General features: G+C 54.6%; 1 protein-coding gene across 1 annotated transcript in view; it reads left to right on the forward strand.

The window, feature by feature from the left end:
- The window catches only part of DNAH9 (dynein axonemal heavy chain 9), a 277,538-nt gene that overhangs the window by 126,310 nt on the left and 137,290 nt on the right, over positions 1-13,938 (forward strand). Inside the window, 2 exon segments of the mRNA XM_066364537.1 lie at positions 5,576-5,733; positions 10,024-10,162. Coding sequence (XP_066220634.1) covers positions 5,576-5,733; positions 10,024-10,162 — 297 coding nt within the window.

Consider the following 13,938-nt stretch of genomic DNA (forward strand, 5'->3'; position numbering starts at 1 on the left):
GGAGGAGGAGGAGGAGGTCCGCCAGAGGCCCCCGGGCCCCGGGAAAGAGCAGGTGGTACGAGTCAGACTGGGGTCAGCACAGAGCCTGTCTTGAGCGCCAGAGACTGTGGAAGCGGCTTCCACGTACGACGGGGATGTGCAAAGGAACAGATGGCTGTGGAGCGGGGTCAGCAGAGCAGGGAATGGGGATGGGTCACGTGCGTAGGCTGCGAAGCACGCGGCTGAGGGTTCGGTTCTGGCTCCGCCTCCCACTAGCTGTGTCACCTTAGATAAGGACACGTCCCACGTTCAACACCTGCTAAAAGGGGTTAATAATTGCACCTACCTGATGCAGTTGTAATAATGATTAAATGAATATGTGTGAAGCCCTAAAGATAGGAGGCACTTTATAAATGTCTCTTATGATGATGATGATGAGGAGGAGGAGGAGGAGGAGGAGGAGTTGGAGGAGGAGGAGGAGGAGGAGGAGGAGGAGGAGGAGGAGGAGGAGGAGGGTGGTGATGGCGATGAGCATTACTATAACAGGGTCACGCTGGTGGTGGTGGTGATTTTGGTGATATGATGACGACGGTGGTGATGATTGTGGTGATGATGTCAGTGGTGATGGTGATGACGGTGTTGGTGTTGGTAATGGTGACTGCATCATGGTTACCCGAACATGGGTGCTGGTGTTGGGGATGATAACTGCATCATGGTTACCCGAACATGGGGTTGAAAGGACACAGAAGGCCAGCACCCCGGGGCAGGATGGGAGGCCCATGCTCTGGCCCCACCAGTGTTCTCTGCACCCTTCCTTCCTTCTTAGCTGGCCCGGCCGCCACTTTCTTACCAAACTCAGCCTCTCCTAGCTGATGAGGCAACGCCCACAGTCATTGTCCCTCATGGATAGGCGACACTGTGAATTGACCTGATTTTGAAACTGTCCAACACGAGGTCAGTCACGGGCTCTTTGAGTCCAGTTCCCCTTTGCTTCTGGAATGAAGTGAAATCATTTAAACCTGGAGGTCCATGAGGGTCTCACAGTCCAGTCTACAAGCACGCCCCTGGGAGACTCTATCAAGGAACTGGTCCGACAGCAGCCTGGGGTGACCCTGAGGGGGTAACAGCAGCCTGGGGTGACCCTGAGGGGTAACAGCACCCTGGGGTGACCCTGAGGGGGTGACAGCACCCTGGGGGGGTAACAGTGGCCTGGGGTGACCCTGAGGGGGTAACAGTGACCCTGGGGTGACCCTGAGGGGGTAAGAGCAGCTTGGGGTGACCCTGAGGGGGTAACAGCACCCTGGGGTGACCCTGGGGGGGTAACAGCAGCCTGGGGTGACCCTGAGGGGGTAACATCACCCTGGGGTGACCCTGAGGGGGTAACAGTGACCCTGGGTTGACCCTTAGGGGGTAAGAGCAGCCTGGGGTGACCCTGGGGGGGGTAACAGCACCCTGGGGTGACCCTGGGGGGGTAACAGCAGCCTGGGATGACCCTGAGGGGTAACAGCAGCCTGGGATGACCCTGAGGGGGTAACAGCGGCCTGGGGTGACCCTGAGGGGGTAACAGCGGCCTGGGGTGACCCTGAGGGGGTAATAGCGGCCTGGGGTGACCCTGAGGGGGTAACAGCGGCCTGGGGTGACCCTGAGGGGGTAACAGCGGCCTGGGGTGACCCTGAGGGGGTAACAGTGACCCTGGGGTGACCCTGAGGGGGTAACAGTGACCCTGGGGTGACCCTGAGGGGGTAACAGCACCCTGGGGTGACCCTGAGGGGGTAACAGCAGCCTGGGGTGACCCTGAGGGGGTAACAGCAGCCTGGGGTGACCCTGAGGGGGTAACAGCAGCCTGGGGTGACCCTGGGGTGACCCTGAGGGGGTAACAGCACCCTGGGGTGACCCTGAGGGGGTAACAGCAACCTGGGGTGACCCTGAGGGGGGTAACAGCAGCCTGGGGTGACCCTGAGGGGTAACAGCAGCCTGGGGTGACCCTGGGGGGGTAACAGTGACCCTGGGGTGACCCTGAGGGGGTAACAGCAGCCTGGGGTGACCCTGAGGGGGTAACAGCAGCCTGGGGTGACCCTGAGGGGGTAACAGCAGCCTGGGGTGACCCTGAGGGGGTAACAGCAGCCTGGGGTGACCCTGAGGGGGTAACAGCAGCCTGGGGTGACCCTGGGGTGACCCTGAGGGGGTAACAGCATCCTGGGGTGACCCTGAGGGGGTAACAGCAGCCTGGGGTGACCCTGAGGGGGTAACAGCAGCCTGGGGTGACCCTGAGGGGGTAACAGCAGCCTGGGGTGACCCTGAGGGGGTAACAGCACCCTGGGGTGACCCTGAGGGGGTAACAGCAGCCTGGGGTGACCCTGAGGGGGTAACAGCAGCCTGGGGTGACCCTGAGGGGGTAACAGCAGCCTGGGGTGACCCTGAGGGGGTAACAGCAGCCTGGGGTGACCCTGAGGGGGTAACAGCAGCCTGGGGTGACCCTGAGGGGGTAACAGCAGCCTGGGGTGACCCTGAGGGGTAACATTTAACACCCTGTGCTCACACATCCACGGGAGAAAGCGCTCTGACTCGTTCACACAGCGAGGCGGGCTGGCACAGGGGTTCGGAAAGCCACACCGGCGGGTGCACTTCCCCCTCACCTACCCTCCTCTTCTCTGCCTTCCCTCCTCTCCGCACCTTGCCGGGGTGCACTCCTCTGCTCGGTAACTTCCAGAAAAGCCGGCAGGGTTCAGCATCCCGGCCAGTGGATCCCTTCGCGCCTGTCGGATCGGTCGAGCGGAACTGCATATCCAATTAGAGGACAGCGTGGCCGTCCCCAGAGCCATCGCCCTGTGTTCCAAATGTATAATATATTACAGCACTTACTCTTTCCCCAGACTTTGGCCATTACTGTTGCAATCAGCTCACTAGGTCTTGCGTGACCTGAGCCCCAGGGACACGCTGCACCAGGACACACTCCCTGCTCCGTGCCCCCAGCTCCATCTGTCCCCTCCAGGTCCCCTGCCCAGGCAGCCCTGAAGCAGGGAGCAGCTAGAAGCAGCAGGTCAGTTAGCGAGACTCGGGAGCTCCACCACAGCGGCGTTCCAAGGACTCGGGGCACTGAATAAACACCCCCTCTCAGAACCGAGGGAGCCCCCCACGTACCTCTTATCCTAGAGGGGCTTGAGGCTAAGGTGAAAGCACAGAAACAAAAAAGAATGTGAGCAGCGATGCGTGGGTTCCCTTCCCGAAGGCCGCAGCCTCCGACCTGCCTCCGCAGAGAGGAGTGTGGCTCAGCCCGACAGGACTTTAACAACACATGGCATTCGGGGCAAAGGCTGGAAAAGAGAAGGACCCCCGGGGACCCCAGACTGAGCCACTTCCCTAGAATGACAAGGAGAAAGCAGAGGGGTGTGAAGAAGTTGAGGGGGTTCACGCAGCAGAGAGCTAGCTGATAACCTCCTTAAAGTGCACCAGCTGCAGAGAGCGGCTGTGACTTCCATCCTCCGTGATGTGATGGTGTCTGACGCAGCGCCCAAGCCTGCGTGGAGGAGCCGGGGCCTCACGCGAGAACCCAGCCTCCACACACGCTCGTGGCCGGCAGGGTGAGGAGACAGACGTGGCAGGCTCGTGCTGGGTGCGCCGAGACGCAGCAGAGCTTGGGCGGTTTGGCCGGCGTGCTGGGCACTGGAGACTCGGGCTCAGACTCCTTGCTGCTAGCTCCTGCGCACCCACTGGTTAGAGCTCCCGCCAGGAAAGGGACTGAACCCCGCTGGAGAACTGTCGTGCCCTCTGGCAAATGCTGCCCTTCCGGGCGCTGGAGAGAGCCTTGCCCACTGCACGTGCTGTCTCCCTCTCGCTCTCTGTCACACACACACACACACGCTGTCACACACACATGCACACATACACACGCACACTGTCACACACACGCACACATGCACACACACACACGTAGACACACACACTGTCACACACGTGCGCGCGCGCACACACACGCACACACACACACGCACCTGTAGCCCAAGCCCTACCAAACCCTTCCTTGGCTATTCTACACTCCCTGAGCGTAGCTAACGTGCTTAGGGCTCATTCAGAAAAACAACCACCGGGCACTGGCCCCTGCTTTCTGGGGTTGCTCTCAAAACCCCGAGAGGCTACAGACAGAGACATTCCAGGGCCCGCTGAGCACCTGCGCCCCCTCGTGACTCCCCCTCCTGAGGCTGATCGTTTTTCATTTCTGCACGGTTTTTTCGAAACACCCAGTGTGCAGACACATGGGTGAGTATCATTCTGGCTCTCCCTGCACTGCTGGGAAAAGTGACCCAGGACAGAGCGCAGACCAGGTCACGCGCCGCTGACTCCCCGGGAGGCCCCAGAGCTCCCTGAAGGGAAAGCCTCGGCCCTTTAGAAAGGCACTAACTCTGCGTGCGGACGGGGCCTCCGCTGACCTTTGCCGCGGTCAGGCTTCTTTCTCGTCCTCGCCGCTCCCCGTACGGGACCCTCCGTCCATACGGAAGTCACTTAGGTTGACTGTACCCTGCTCTGGAGAGGTGGACTGGGGGATGGCGGTGAGGCCAGACACAGAGGAGAGAACAGCACAGGAACACTTTCCCTGTCAGCTGCTGTTCTTAACCTTCTCTCTGTGCTCAGCGCTTTATGGCTCTATTCCTCCAACAAACCCAAGAGTAGGTACTGGCGCTCTCTCCATCGCGCCGCGCCTGCGAGCCCTGTTCTCTCTCCATCGCGCCGCGCCTGCGAGCCCCGTTCTCTCTCCATCGCGCAGCGCCTGCGAGCCCTGTTCTCTCCATCGCGCAGCGCCTGCGAGCGCCTGCGAGCCCCGTTCTCTCTCCATCGCGCCGCGCCTGCGAGCCCTGTTCTCTCTCCAATGCGCGCCCTGGCTGCGAGCCCTGTTCTCTCTCCATCGCAGCGCTGCGCCTGCGAGCCCCGTTCTCTCTCCATCGCGCCGCGCCTGCGAGCCCTGTTCTCTCTCCAATGCGCGCCCTGGCTGCGAGCCCTGTTCTCATTCCAATGCGCGCGGTGGCTGCGAGCCCTGTTCTCTCTCCATCGCGTTGCGCCCGCAAGCCCTGTTCTCTCTCCAATGCGCGCCCTGACTGCGAGCCCAGCCTCCAGAATTCACCTGCCCGATTCAAATCCGGAGGTCACCACTCAGTAGCTGTTCAAGGTTGGGCCAACCACTCCAGGTCTCAGTGTTTCCGTTTCATCAGAGAGAGACGGAGATGGTAGGATTAACATGCCCCCCCCAAAAGATCATGGGCAGGTTCAAATGAGTTCATATATAGAGAGAGCTCAGAACAGTTCCCAGCGCGAGGTCAGTGCTGATACACTGTATCTGGGCAGAGGGGACTGATACACACAGTTAAACACCTGTTTGCTGGCCCCTTCCAAACTCCTGCCACCGTGTTGTAAATACGGATTGTGCGCGGCCAGATTTCTTTCAGACACACATCCAGAGTCCATCAGAAAAGGTTCGGGTGGCGGTCACTGTGCCCGTCCTTCAGTGAAAGGGGCCACAGAACAAGCGTCTGTGTGGTGAGTGGGGCCCCTGCTCTCCCTACCGTCCTGACACACAGCATTTCTCCATCGGCTTGTTCACCAGGTAAAAAGCATTCAGGACGCAATTCGAGAGAAGAAGCAGCAATTCAACTTCCTTGGGGAGGAGCTGACCCTGAACCCTTCGGTGGGCATCTTCATCACCATGAACCCGGGCTACGCCGGCCGCACGGAGCTGCCCGAGAACCTGAAGACGCTCTTCAGGTGAGCGCGAGCCAGCCCCACGGGACTGCCCCCCGAGAGAAGCTTCTCTTCTCTCCTTTCTACTGGAACGGCGGGACCTAGATATTAGGGGAAATTTGGAATATATAGAAAAGTAGATTTAAAAATAACAAACACTTTTAATTGCTTTCACCACCCTTAATTGTTTTCACCAGTAAAATGTTATTTTGCTTAATTGTGTTGTTTTCCTTTATATGCATGTTCTAAAGTTATATACTTGTAGTCTGCTTTTTTGTCTGCAGTTTTCTATTGTTTTGTTCTTTTTTTTTTAAATTTCATAGTCTGTCATAAATAGTTTCTTCTATTAGATATTCTTTTTTTTTTTTAGAGATGGAGAGAGAGTCAGAGAGAGGGATAGATAGGGACAGACAGACAGGAACAAAGAGAGATGAGAAGCATCAATCATCAGTTTTTCCTTGTGACACCTTAGTTGCTCATTGATTGCTTTCTCATACGTGCCTTGACCGTGGGGCCTTCAGCAGACCAAGTAACCCTTTGCTCGAGCCAGTGACCTTGGGTCCAAGCTGGTGAGCTTTGCTCAAACCAGATGAGCCCGCGCTCAAGCTGGTGATCTTGGGGTCACGAACCTGGGTCTTCCGCATCCCAGTCCGACGCTCTATCCACTGTGCCACCGCCTGGTCAGGCTATTAGATATTCTTGATAAACCCCATTCCATGACTGCGTTTTATTCTAGCACAGGGGTCGGGAATCTTTTTGGATAAGAGAGCCATGAGCACCATATATTATAAAATGTAATTCCAGCCTGTCCTGTGGTGGCGCAGTGGATAAAGCGTCGACCTGGAAATGCTGAGGTCGCTGGTTCGAAACCCCAGGCTTGCCTGGTCAGGGCACATATGGGAGTTGATGCTTCCAGCTCCTCCCCCCTTCTCTCTCTCTGTTTCTCTCTCTCTCTCTCCCTCTCTCTCTCTCTCCTCTCTAAAAATGAATAAATAAAATTTTATAAAAAAACTTAAAAAAATATATTAATCTTAAAAAAAATGTAATTTCATGAGAGCCATACAACAACCCGTGTACGTTATGCATTATCCTATAAAAATTTGGTGTTGTCCTGGAGGACAGCTGTGATTGGCTCCAGCCACCTGCAACCATGAACATGAGTGGTAGGAAATGAATGGATTGTAATACATGAGAATGTTTTATATTTTTAACGTTACTATTTTTTTATTAAAAAGTTGTCTGTGGCCCTGGCCGGTTGGCTCAGCGGTAGAGCATCGGCCTGGCGTGCGGGGGACCCGGGTTCAACTCCCGGCCAGGGCACATAAGAGAAGCGCCCATCTGCTTCTCCACCCCTCCCCCTCTCCTTCCTCTCTGTCTCTCTCTTCCCCTCCCGCAGCCGGGGCTCCATTGGAGCGAAGATGGCCCGGGCGCTGGGGATGGCTCTGTGGCCTCTGCCCCAGGCGCTAGAGTGGCTCTGGTCGCGGCAGAGCGACGCCCCGGAGGGGCACAGCATCGCCCCATGGTGGGCGTGCTGGGTGGATCCCGGTCGGGCGCATGCGGGAGTCTGTCTGACTGTCTCTCCCCGTTTCCAGCTTCAGAAAAATACAAAAAAATAATAATAATAAAATAAAATAAAATAAAATAAAAAGTTGTCTGCAAGCCAGATGCAGCCATCAAAAGAGCCACATCTGGCTCGTGAGCCATAGGTTCCCGACCCCTGTTCTAGCAAGTAAATGACACTAACCAGCTTCCTGTAGTTAAATATTGAGACTGTTTCTAACATTTGCAATAAGTTTGTGCATAACGTTGTAATGCACGTCTTCGTAAATGTCTCTTTCTTTTTCTTCTGTACATACGATTACTTCCTTTGGCCAGCTTCCCAGGAGTGGAACCAGTGAGTCGACGAGCAGGAACCTTTCTAAGGCCCCTGACAGATATTCCCAAATCGCTTTCTAAACAGAGAAGCACCACGTTACGTTCCCACCACGACGCACGGGGAACCCTCTTCCGTGTCACCCTTGCCCACGGCGGGTATTGCCATGTGTTTAAATCCTTTATTTTAATGAGAAGACACAAATGCGTTTCCTAGCAGAAGCCGGAGTCTCCATTCCTTTCTTTTAAGAGGAGAGAAGTTGGCCCGACAAAGAGAAAGCAGAAAGCTACTTCATGGCTTCTAATTTTCCGCCCGCTGAACTATTACCTGAAGGAGAGGCTGTGGGGCTGCTTGTCTCGTCTTTGGGTGGAGCGACGCCATGCTCTCTGGGGAACATGAAGGCCACGGAGACCACTGAAAAGCTCCCGGGGTACTCGAGCCCCTCACGTATAAACTACCCCAGTGGTGGCCATTCCCGTATCACAGGAGCGGCGGGGATAGCTCCCCACTCCAGCCAAGAGCTGGTTGGAGTTTCAGCGGGCTATCTAAACTGCAGCTGCAGAATGCAGCGCTGTTTTCTGTTTGTGCACATAAAGTGCTTATGAAATAAGCCCTGTGTCACACACAATAATGGAGACAGGTTATCACCCTGGCAAGAATGATTCCTTATGTATCTATTTTTCCCCTGAATTTAAACAGAACATATATCCTTAGAAAGTTGGGCAGAGGGACTGCAAAAATAGCTCTAAAAGCAATAAATACAAACATATCCTTTTACATTTCTCACAGCAACCCTGTGAGGTAGATACTATTAGTATCCCCCTGGTGTGTGCGCACGCGTGCACACACACACACACACACACACACACCAGATGGGCTGAGCAAGTTGCTCAGGGTAGTAACCCTAGCTACTCGGGTGAGCTAGTCACCCAACCGGTAAGCGGCAGGATTGGAGGCTGAGCCCAGACGGTCTGACTGCGGAGTGTTTGCTCCTATCCGTCACCGTCTTATTATCTTGAGAGAATCAATGTAACCATGTGGCGTTCCTCCAACATTGTGTGGATAGAGTATTTCTTTTCCAAGCTTGGGATCAGACCCTACACTGTTTAGTATCCTGTCTTTTTTTTTTCCCCATTTTTCTGAAGCTGGAAACAGGGAGAGACAGTCAGACAGACTCCCGCATGCGCCCGACCGGGATCCACCCGGCACGCCCACCATGGGGCGATGCTCTGCCCACCCTGGGCGTCGCCATGTTGCGACCAGAGCCACTCTAGCGCCTGAGGCAGAGGCCACAGAGCCATCCCCAGCGCCCGGGCCATCTTTGCTCCAATGGAGCCTCGGCTGCGGGAGGGGAAGAGAGAGACAGAGAGGAAAGCGCAGCGGAGGGGTGGAGAAGCAGATGGGCGCTTCTCCTGTGTGCCCTGGCCGGGAATTGAACCCGGGTCCTCCGCACGCTAGGCCGACGCTCTACCGCTGAGCCAACCGGACAGGGCTAGTATCCTGTCTTTATTAGTTGATGTCTTCCCATGTCATTAAATACGGTTTTTTCTTTTTGCAGCATTATTTATCACAGCCACGTTGCGTTCCATCGTGTGGTTACATATTTAACGTTATTTCCTGTAGCAAAGTCATTTTGAGTTTCTAAGTATTTGGTTGCTCCCTTGGCTTTGAACGCAAGGGGAAATAATGTAAAAAGAAAAAACTGTACTTGAATGAAATGTTTTTTAAAATTTTGTATCAGTGTAGGAAAAAATGTGATTAAAGAATGTAACAAACTTAGGCTCCTATTTCAGACCTAATAAATTAATTTAAAAACCTTTACCTTTTAAAATAAAATGGTTCTAAAGCCAGAAGGGGATAAAATCAAAGTAAATTCTCCTGTAGGAACAAACATCTCTTTCTGTATTCTCATATGAGCCATTTTGTCACGAGGTGGGCTCATGAGTACTTAACTTAAACCTTCAGCATTAAATATTTATGCCTGTAAGCACATAAGTACAAAATAAACCCCGAGCATCTCAGCTTGGAGGAGACATATGTGTTCAGGGTGAGGGCTAGGGAGATTCCCGGTTTCTTGCAGACGCCAAGAGAGACCCAGTTTCTCAGCCTCTGCCCCGATCTGCTCTAGAGAACTTGCTCCGCCAATCAGTACCTTGGGGAAGGCAACACTGGGCTCCAATGACGATACTCAACTTGTAGCCCCAACTCTGCCCCTCCCCGCCTGCCATTGTCGTCCGTGGACTCGGGAAAGCAAGCGCACTTCCTCTACCCTTTCTCAACTTCAAATCCAAAGTCTTAGACAGAATCATGGCTCAGGTTGAAGGTTTTGCATTCACAGGCGCCTCCACCTGTGAGTTTCTGCCAGGGTCTCCTGGCTTACACGCCCCCTTCGACCGCGCGCTGGAGAACTTTCTCGAGCCTCTTTGCCTCCCTGTGCGCAGGCCCTGTGCGATGGTTGTTCCGGACTTGGAGTTGATCTGTGAAATCATGCTGGTGGCGGAAGGATTCACGGAAGCCCGGTCGTTAGCCAGAAAGTTCATCACCCTTTACCGGCTGTGCGAAGAGCTTCTCTCCAAACAGGTACGCTCCCCAGGTGGGGTGGGAAACCATTATGTGTGACTGCCTTAGCGCTGGGCAGACTCCAGGGCCAACGTGGAGGGGAACTTTCAGAGCCTTCTCACAGAGTTGCTGTGCCCGGAAGCAAATGAAAAGTTCAGAATACCTCTATGATTAAGATCCGTGTCCATTTGCTTAGCCCAGCAGTTTTAAAAATTGGCCATTGCACTCCCAGCCTTCATTGAACGCGTGGCAACGCCTCCTGGATCACCGAGTCCCGTGAGAAACACTGTAGCAGCTAAGGAGAGCGTGAGAGAGACAGAGGGCTGGAAGAGCGAGCTGGGTGAAGGAGCCCCTTCCTCTCATCGCTGCTTGGCCTTCCGCCCACGCCGACCCCTGCACGGAAACAACACCTCAGAACATGACCGAGAACCCCCAAGGCTTATTCCTCGGATAGAGAATAATTTCTTGGTGGCGATCAAGCTTGTCTGGGATGTTCCTAGTGAATGTCACTCCCTTTGGGGTTCTCTTACTTGAATCATCTGTGTTGCCAGAACACGGGCTCTCTCAGCCCTGTGAAATCTGTCTAAGATGGATGGGAAATAAACCTCTCCTGATTTCCTCACACTTCCCAGTCTCCAGTTTCTCCAGCACCATTGACTTCCAGGCCAGTGACTTCCGCTCATGACTCTGTCCCAAGCCTCTCTCTCTTGCACTCTGGACCTGGGTATTCGATGGTCTGTACCGCAGCTCCCCGGAGCGTCTGAAAAGCACCCCCAGCTCAGCATCTAACGCCGACCTTCCTCCCAGCCCCCGCCCCAAGCCTGTTTCTCCCGCATGGCTTCCCCCAGTAGCCAGCACTTACCCACTGTCTAATTCTGGAACCCTCTAGGTGTTTCTCAGATACGTCATTTTCCTTCTAAGACTTCAGTTCCAAGCACCTGTCTCTTCGCTTAAACTTTTAGAGCCTCCTCGCTCCTGGTTTCTGCGCCTTTGCCCTCGTCCCTCTCATTTTATTCTTTAGCCACAAGCTAGAGTGAGCAACTTGAACATGTCCCTCAGGCCCTGGCCAGGTTGCTCAGTGGATAAAGCATCGCCCTGGCGCACCAGAGGTCATGGGTTCAACCCCCAGTCAGGGCACATAGGAGAAGCAATCTACGAGTACACAACTAAATGGAACAACTACGTGAAACAATGAGTTGATGCTTCTTTCTCTCCCTTTCTCTCTCAAGTCAACGGGAATACAGTTTTAAATGCCTCTCAGGGCCCTGGCCAGTTGGTTCAGCGGTAGAGCGTCGGCCTGGCGTGTGGGGGACCCAGGTTCGATTCCCAGCCAGGGCACACAGGAGAAGCGCCCATTTGCTTCTCCACCCCCCCCCCCTCCTTCCTCTCTGTCTCTCTCTTCCCCTCCCGCAGCCAAGGCTCCATTGGAGCAAAAATGGCCCGGGTGCTGGGGATGGCTCCTTGGCCTCTGCCCCAGGTGCTAGAGTGGCTCTGGTCATGGCAGAGCGACGCCCCGGAGGGGCAGAGCATCGCCCCCTGGTGGGCGTGCTGGGTGGATCCCGGTCGGGTGCATGCGGGAGTCTGTCTGACTGTCTCTCCCCGTTTCCAGCTTCAGAAAAATACAAAAATACAAAAAAAATAAAAATAAAAATGCCCCTCAGTGGTCTTAGACTGGAGATGAATATACTTACCTCCCTCCATGAGACACCTGGACGGAGCTGTGTCTCCTGCCTGCGCCCGCAGCTTCATGGCACAGCCTTCTCCACAGCGGCCCTCTAGGCACCTCCGCTGGGTTCTCTGAGCTTGCTGTGCAAGGAGAGGAACATGGCGGCAGGGCCTGGGCTAGAGATCAGACACCCCGAAGAAACAGTGCTGAAGAAGGCTGAGGGAATAGAATTAGGCCAAGCACACGTGAGAAGGAAGTCCAGTCAAGGCCGGAAGGAAAAGTCTGTCCACGGGCTCAGGGGAGGGAAGACAGCCCACTTCAAGTATAGCCACTTGTCTGTTCTCTTCACGGCACACGGAACTGCCCTGTAGAGCATGTATCACAGCTCAAACTAAATAATCTGCTCTGAAGCAAGTAGCGGAGCTGGGATTAGAACCTGGGTCTGTCTCAGTTCAGGTTAGGGGCTCTAAACTGCACATTCCACCGTACGGCTGAGACCTGCTGTCGGCAGTATGGTCCAGTCTTCTGTGGAATCTACCCTAAGAACCTGTGACCAGTGGCTTCCACCTCTGACAAAAGATTTCTGACATTCAACATTAGTTTCAGATGTACAGCACACCGGTTAGACATTTACATAACTTGCAAAGTGATTCCCAGTAAGTGTGGTGCCCACCTGGCACCGAGTATTATTACATTACTATGTTCCTGAAGTCGTGCTTCACACCTCCGTGACTGTTTTCTAATTGCCAGTTTGTACCTGTCAATCCATTCACCTTTTAAACGCAGCCTCCAACACTTCCCCCTCCGGTCTGGCAACCTGCTGTGCAGGGGCTGACCCCACATAGAAGGATTTAACGGGGCTCTGTAGTCTGTCGTACAGCCCTCTGCGGTATCATTTGTGGCACACTTTGTGTAATGCTCTGGTGTGGTCTGAAGCTGGCCACCAGGCATGTTGGTCCTGGGGCCTCTTGGCAGGGGCTGCAGTACAGATCAGGGTCTGTTAGTGCCACCTGGTAGGAACTACGAAGTGATCTGCAGTTGGTAGTGAGAGCAGGTGCCTATGCTGGGCTGTAGGCACCTGTGAATGGTTATTATGCTGCGAACAGAGGCCAGCAGCCACTAGTGCCAGGCTTGGGGCTGCCTCGCAAGAAGTGCAGGGCAGCCTGACCAGGCGGTGGCGCAGGGGATAGAGCATCGGACTGGGACATGGAGGACCCAGGTTCGAGACCCCGAGGTTGCCAGCTTGAGCACAGGCTCATCTGGTTTGAGCAAGGCTCACCAGCTTGAGCCCAAGGTCTCTGGCTTGAGCAAGGGGTCACTCAGTCTGCTGTAGCCCCCCGGTCAAGGCACATATGAGAAAGCAATCAATGAACAACTAAGGTGCCGCTACGAAGAATTGATGCTTCTCATCTCTCTCCCTTCCTGCCTTTCTGTCCTTATCTGTCCCTCTCTCTGTCTCTGTCACCAAAAAAAAAAAAAAAAGTGGTAAGGGACACATTGAGGCTAGCTGCTACTAGTTTTGTGTTTGTGGACTTTTGAAAGATTTTAGCCAAGTCTGTAGCTCAGGCCAGGGTCTGGGTGCTTGTGCGGGACAGTTGCTGAAAAAGGGTCAAGCTGGATGTGTGAAAAGGGTGAGATATGGTCTCAGAGAATCATGAGGGTGGGGCAGGAGCGGTGTTAGCCAAGTCAGTGTAGACTCGGACATGGCACCTGCCTGTGCCTGCTGGCTGTGTTTGGGGAGGGCTCAGTACCCTCGTCCCTGAGAGGGCAGCCCCTCCAGCCCCTGTGCTTCCGCCAGACAATTCAGTTTCTCTCCATGTGTCCCTGACATTTTTCGAGCTGCTGTCCCTTCTCTGGGGCTTAGAGAGAGTCTGTGTGAGTGAGTGAGTCTGCGCTTGGGCCCTTTATTTATTTTTTTTATTTTATTTTTTTTAGGGTTTTTTTTTTTTTTTTGTATTTTTCCAAAGCTGGAAACGGGGAGAGACAGACAGACAGACTCCCGCATGCGCCCGACCGGGATCCACCTGGCACGCCCACCAGGAGCGAGGCTCTGCCCACCAGGGGGCGATGCTCTGCCCCTCCGGGGGGTCGCTCTGCCGAGACCAGAGCCACTCTAGCGCCTGGGGCAGAG

The sequence above is a fragment of the Saccopteryx leptura genome, chromosome 2, assembly GCF_036850995.1.
Source record: "Saccopteryx leptura isolate mSacLep1 chromosome 2, mSacLep1_pri_phased_curated, whole genome shotgun sequence".
NCBI lineage: Eukaryota > Metazoa > Chordata > Mammalia > Chiroptera > Emballonuridae > Saccopteryx > Saccopteryx leptura.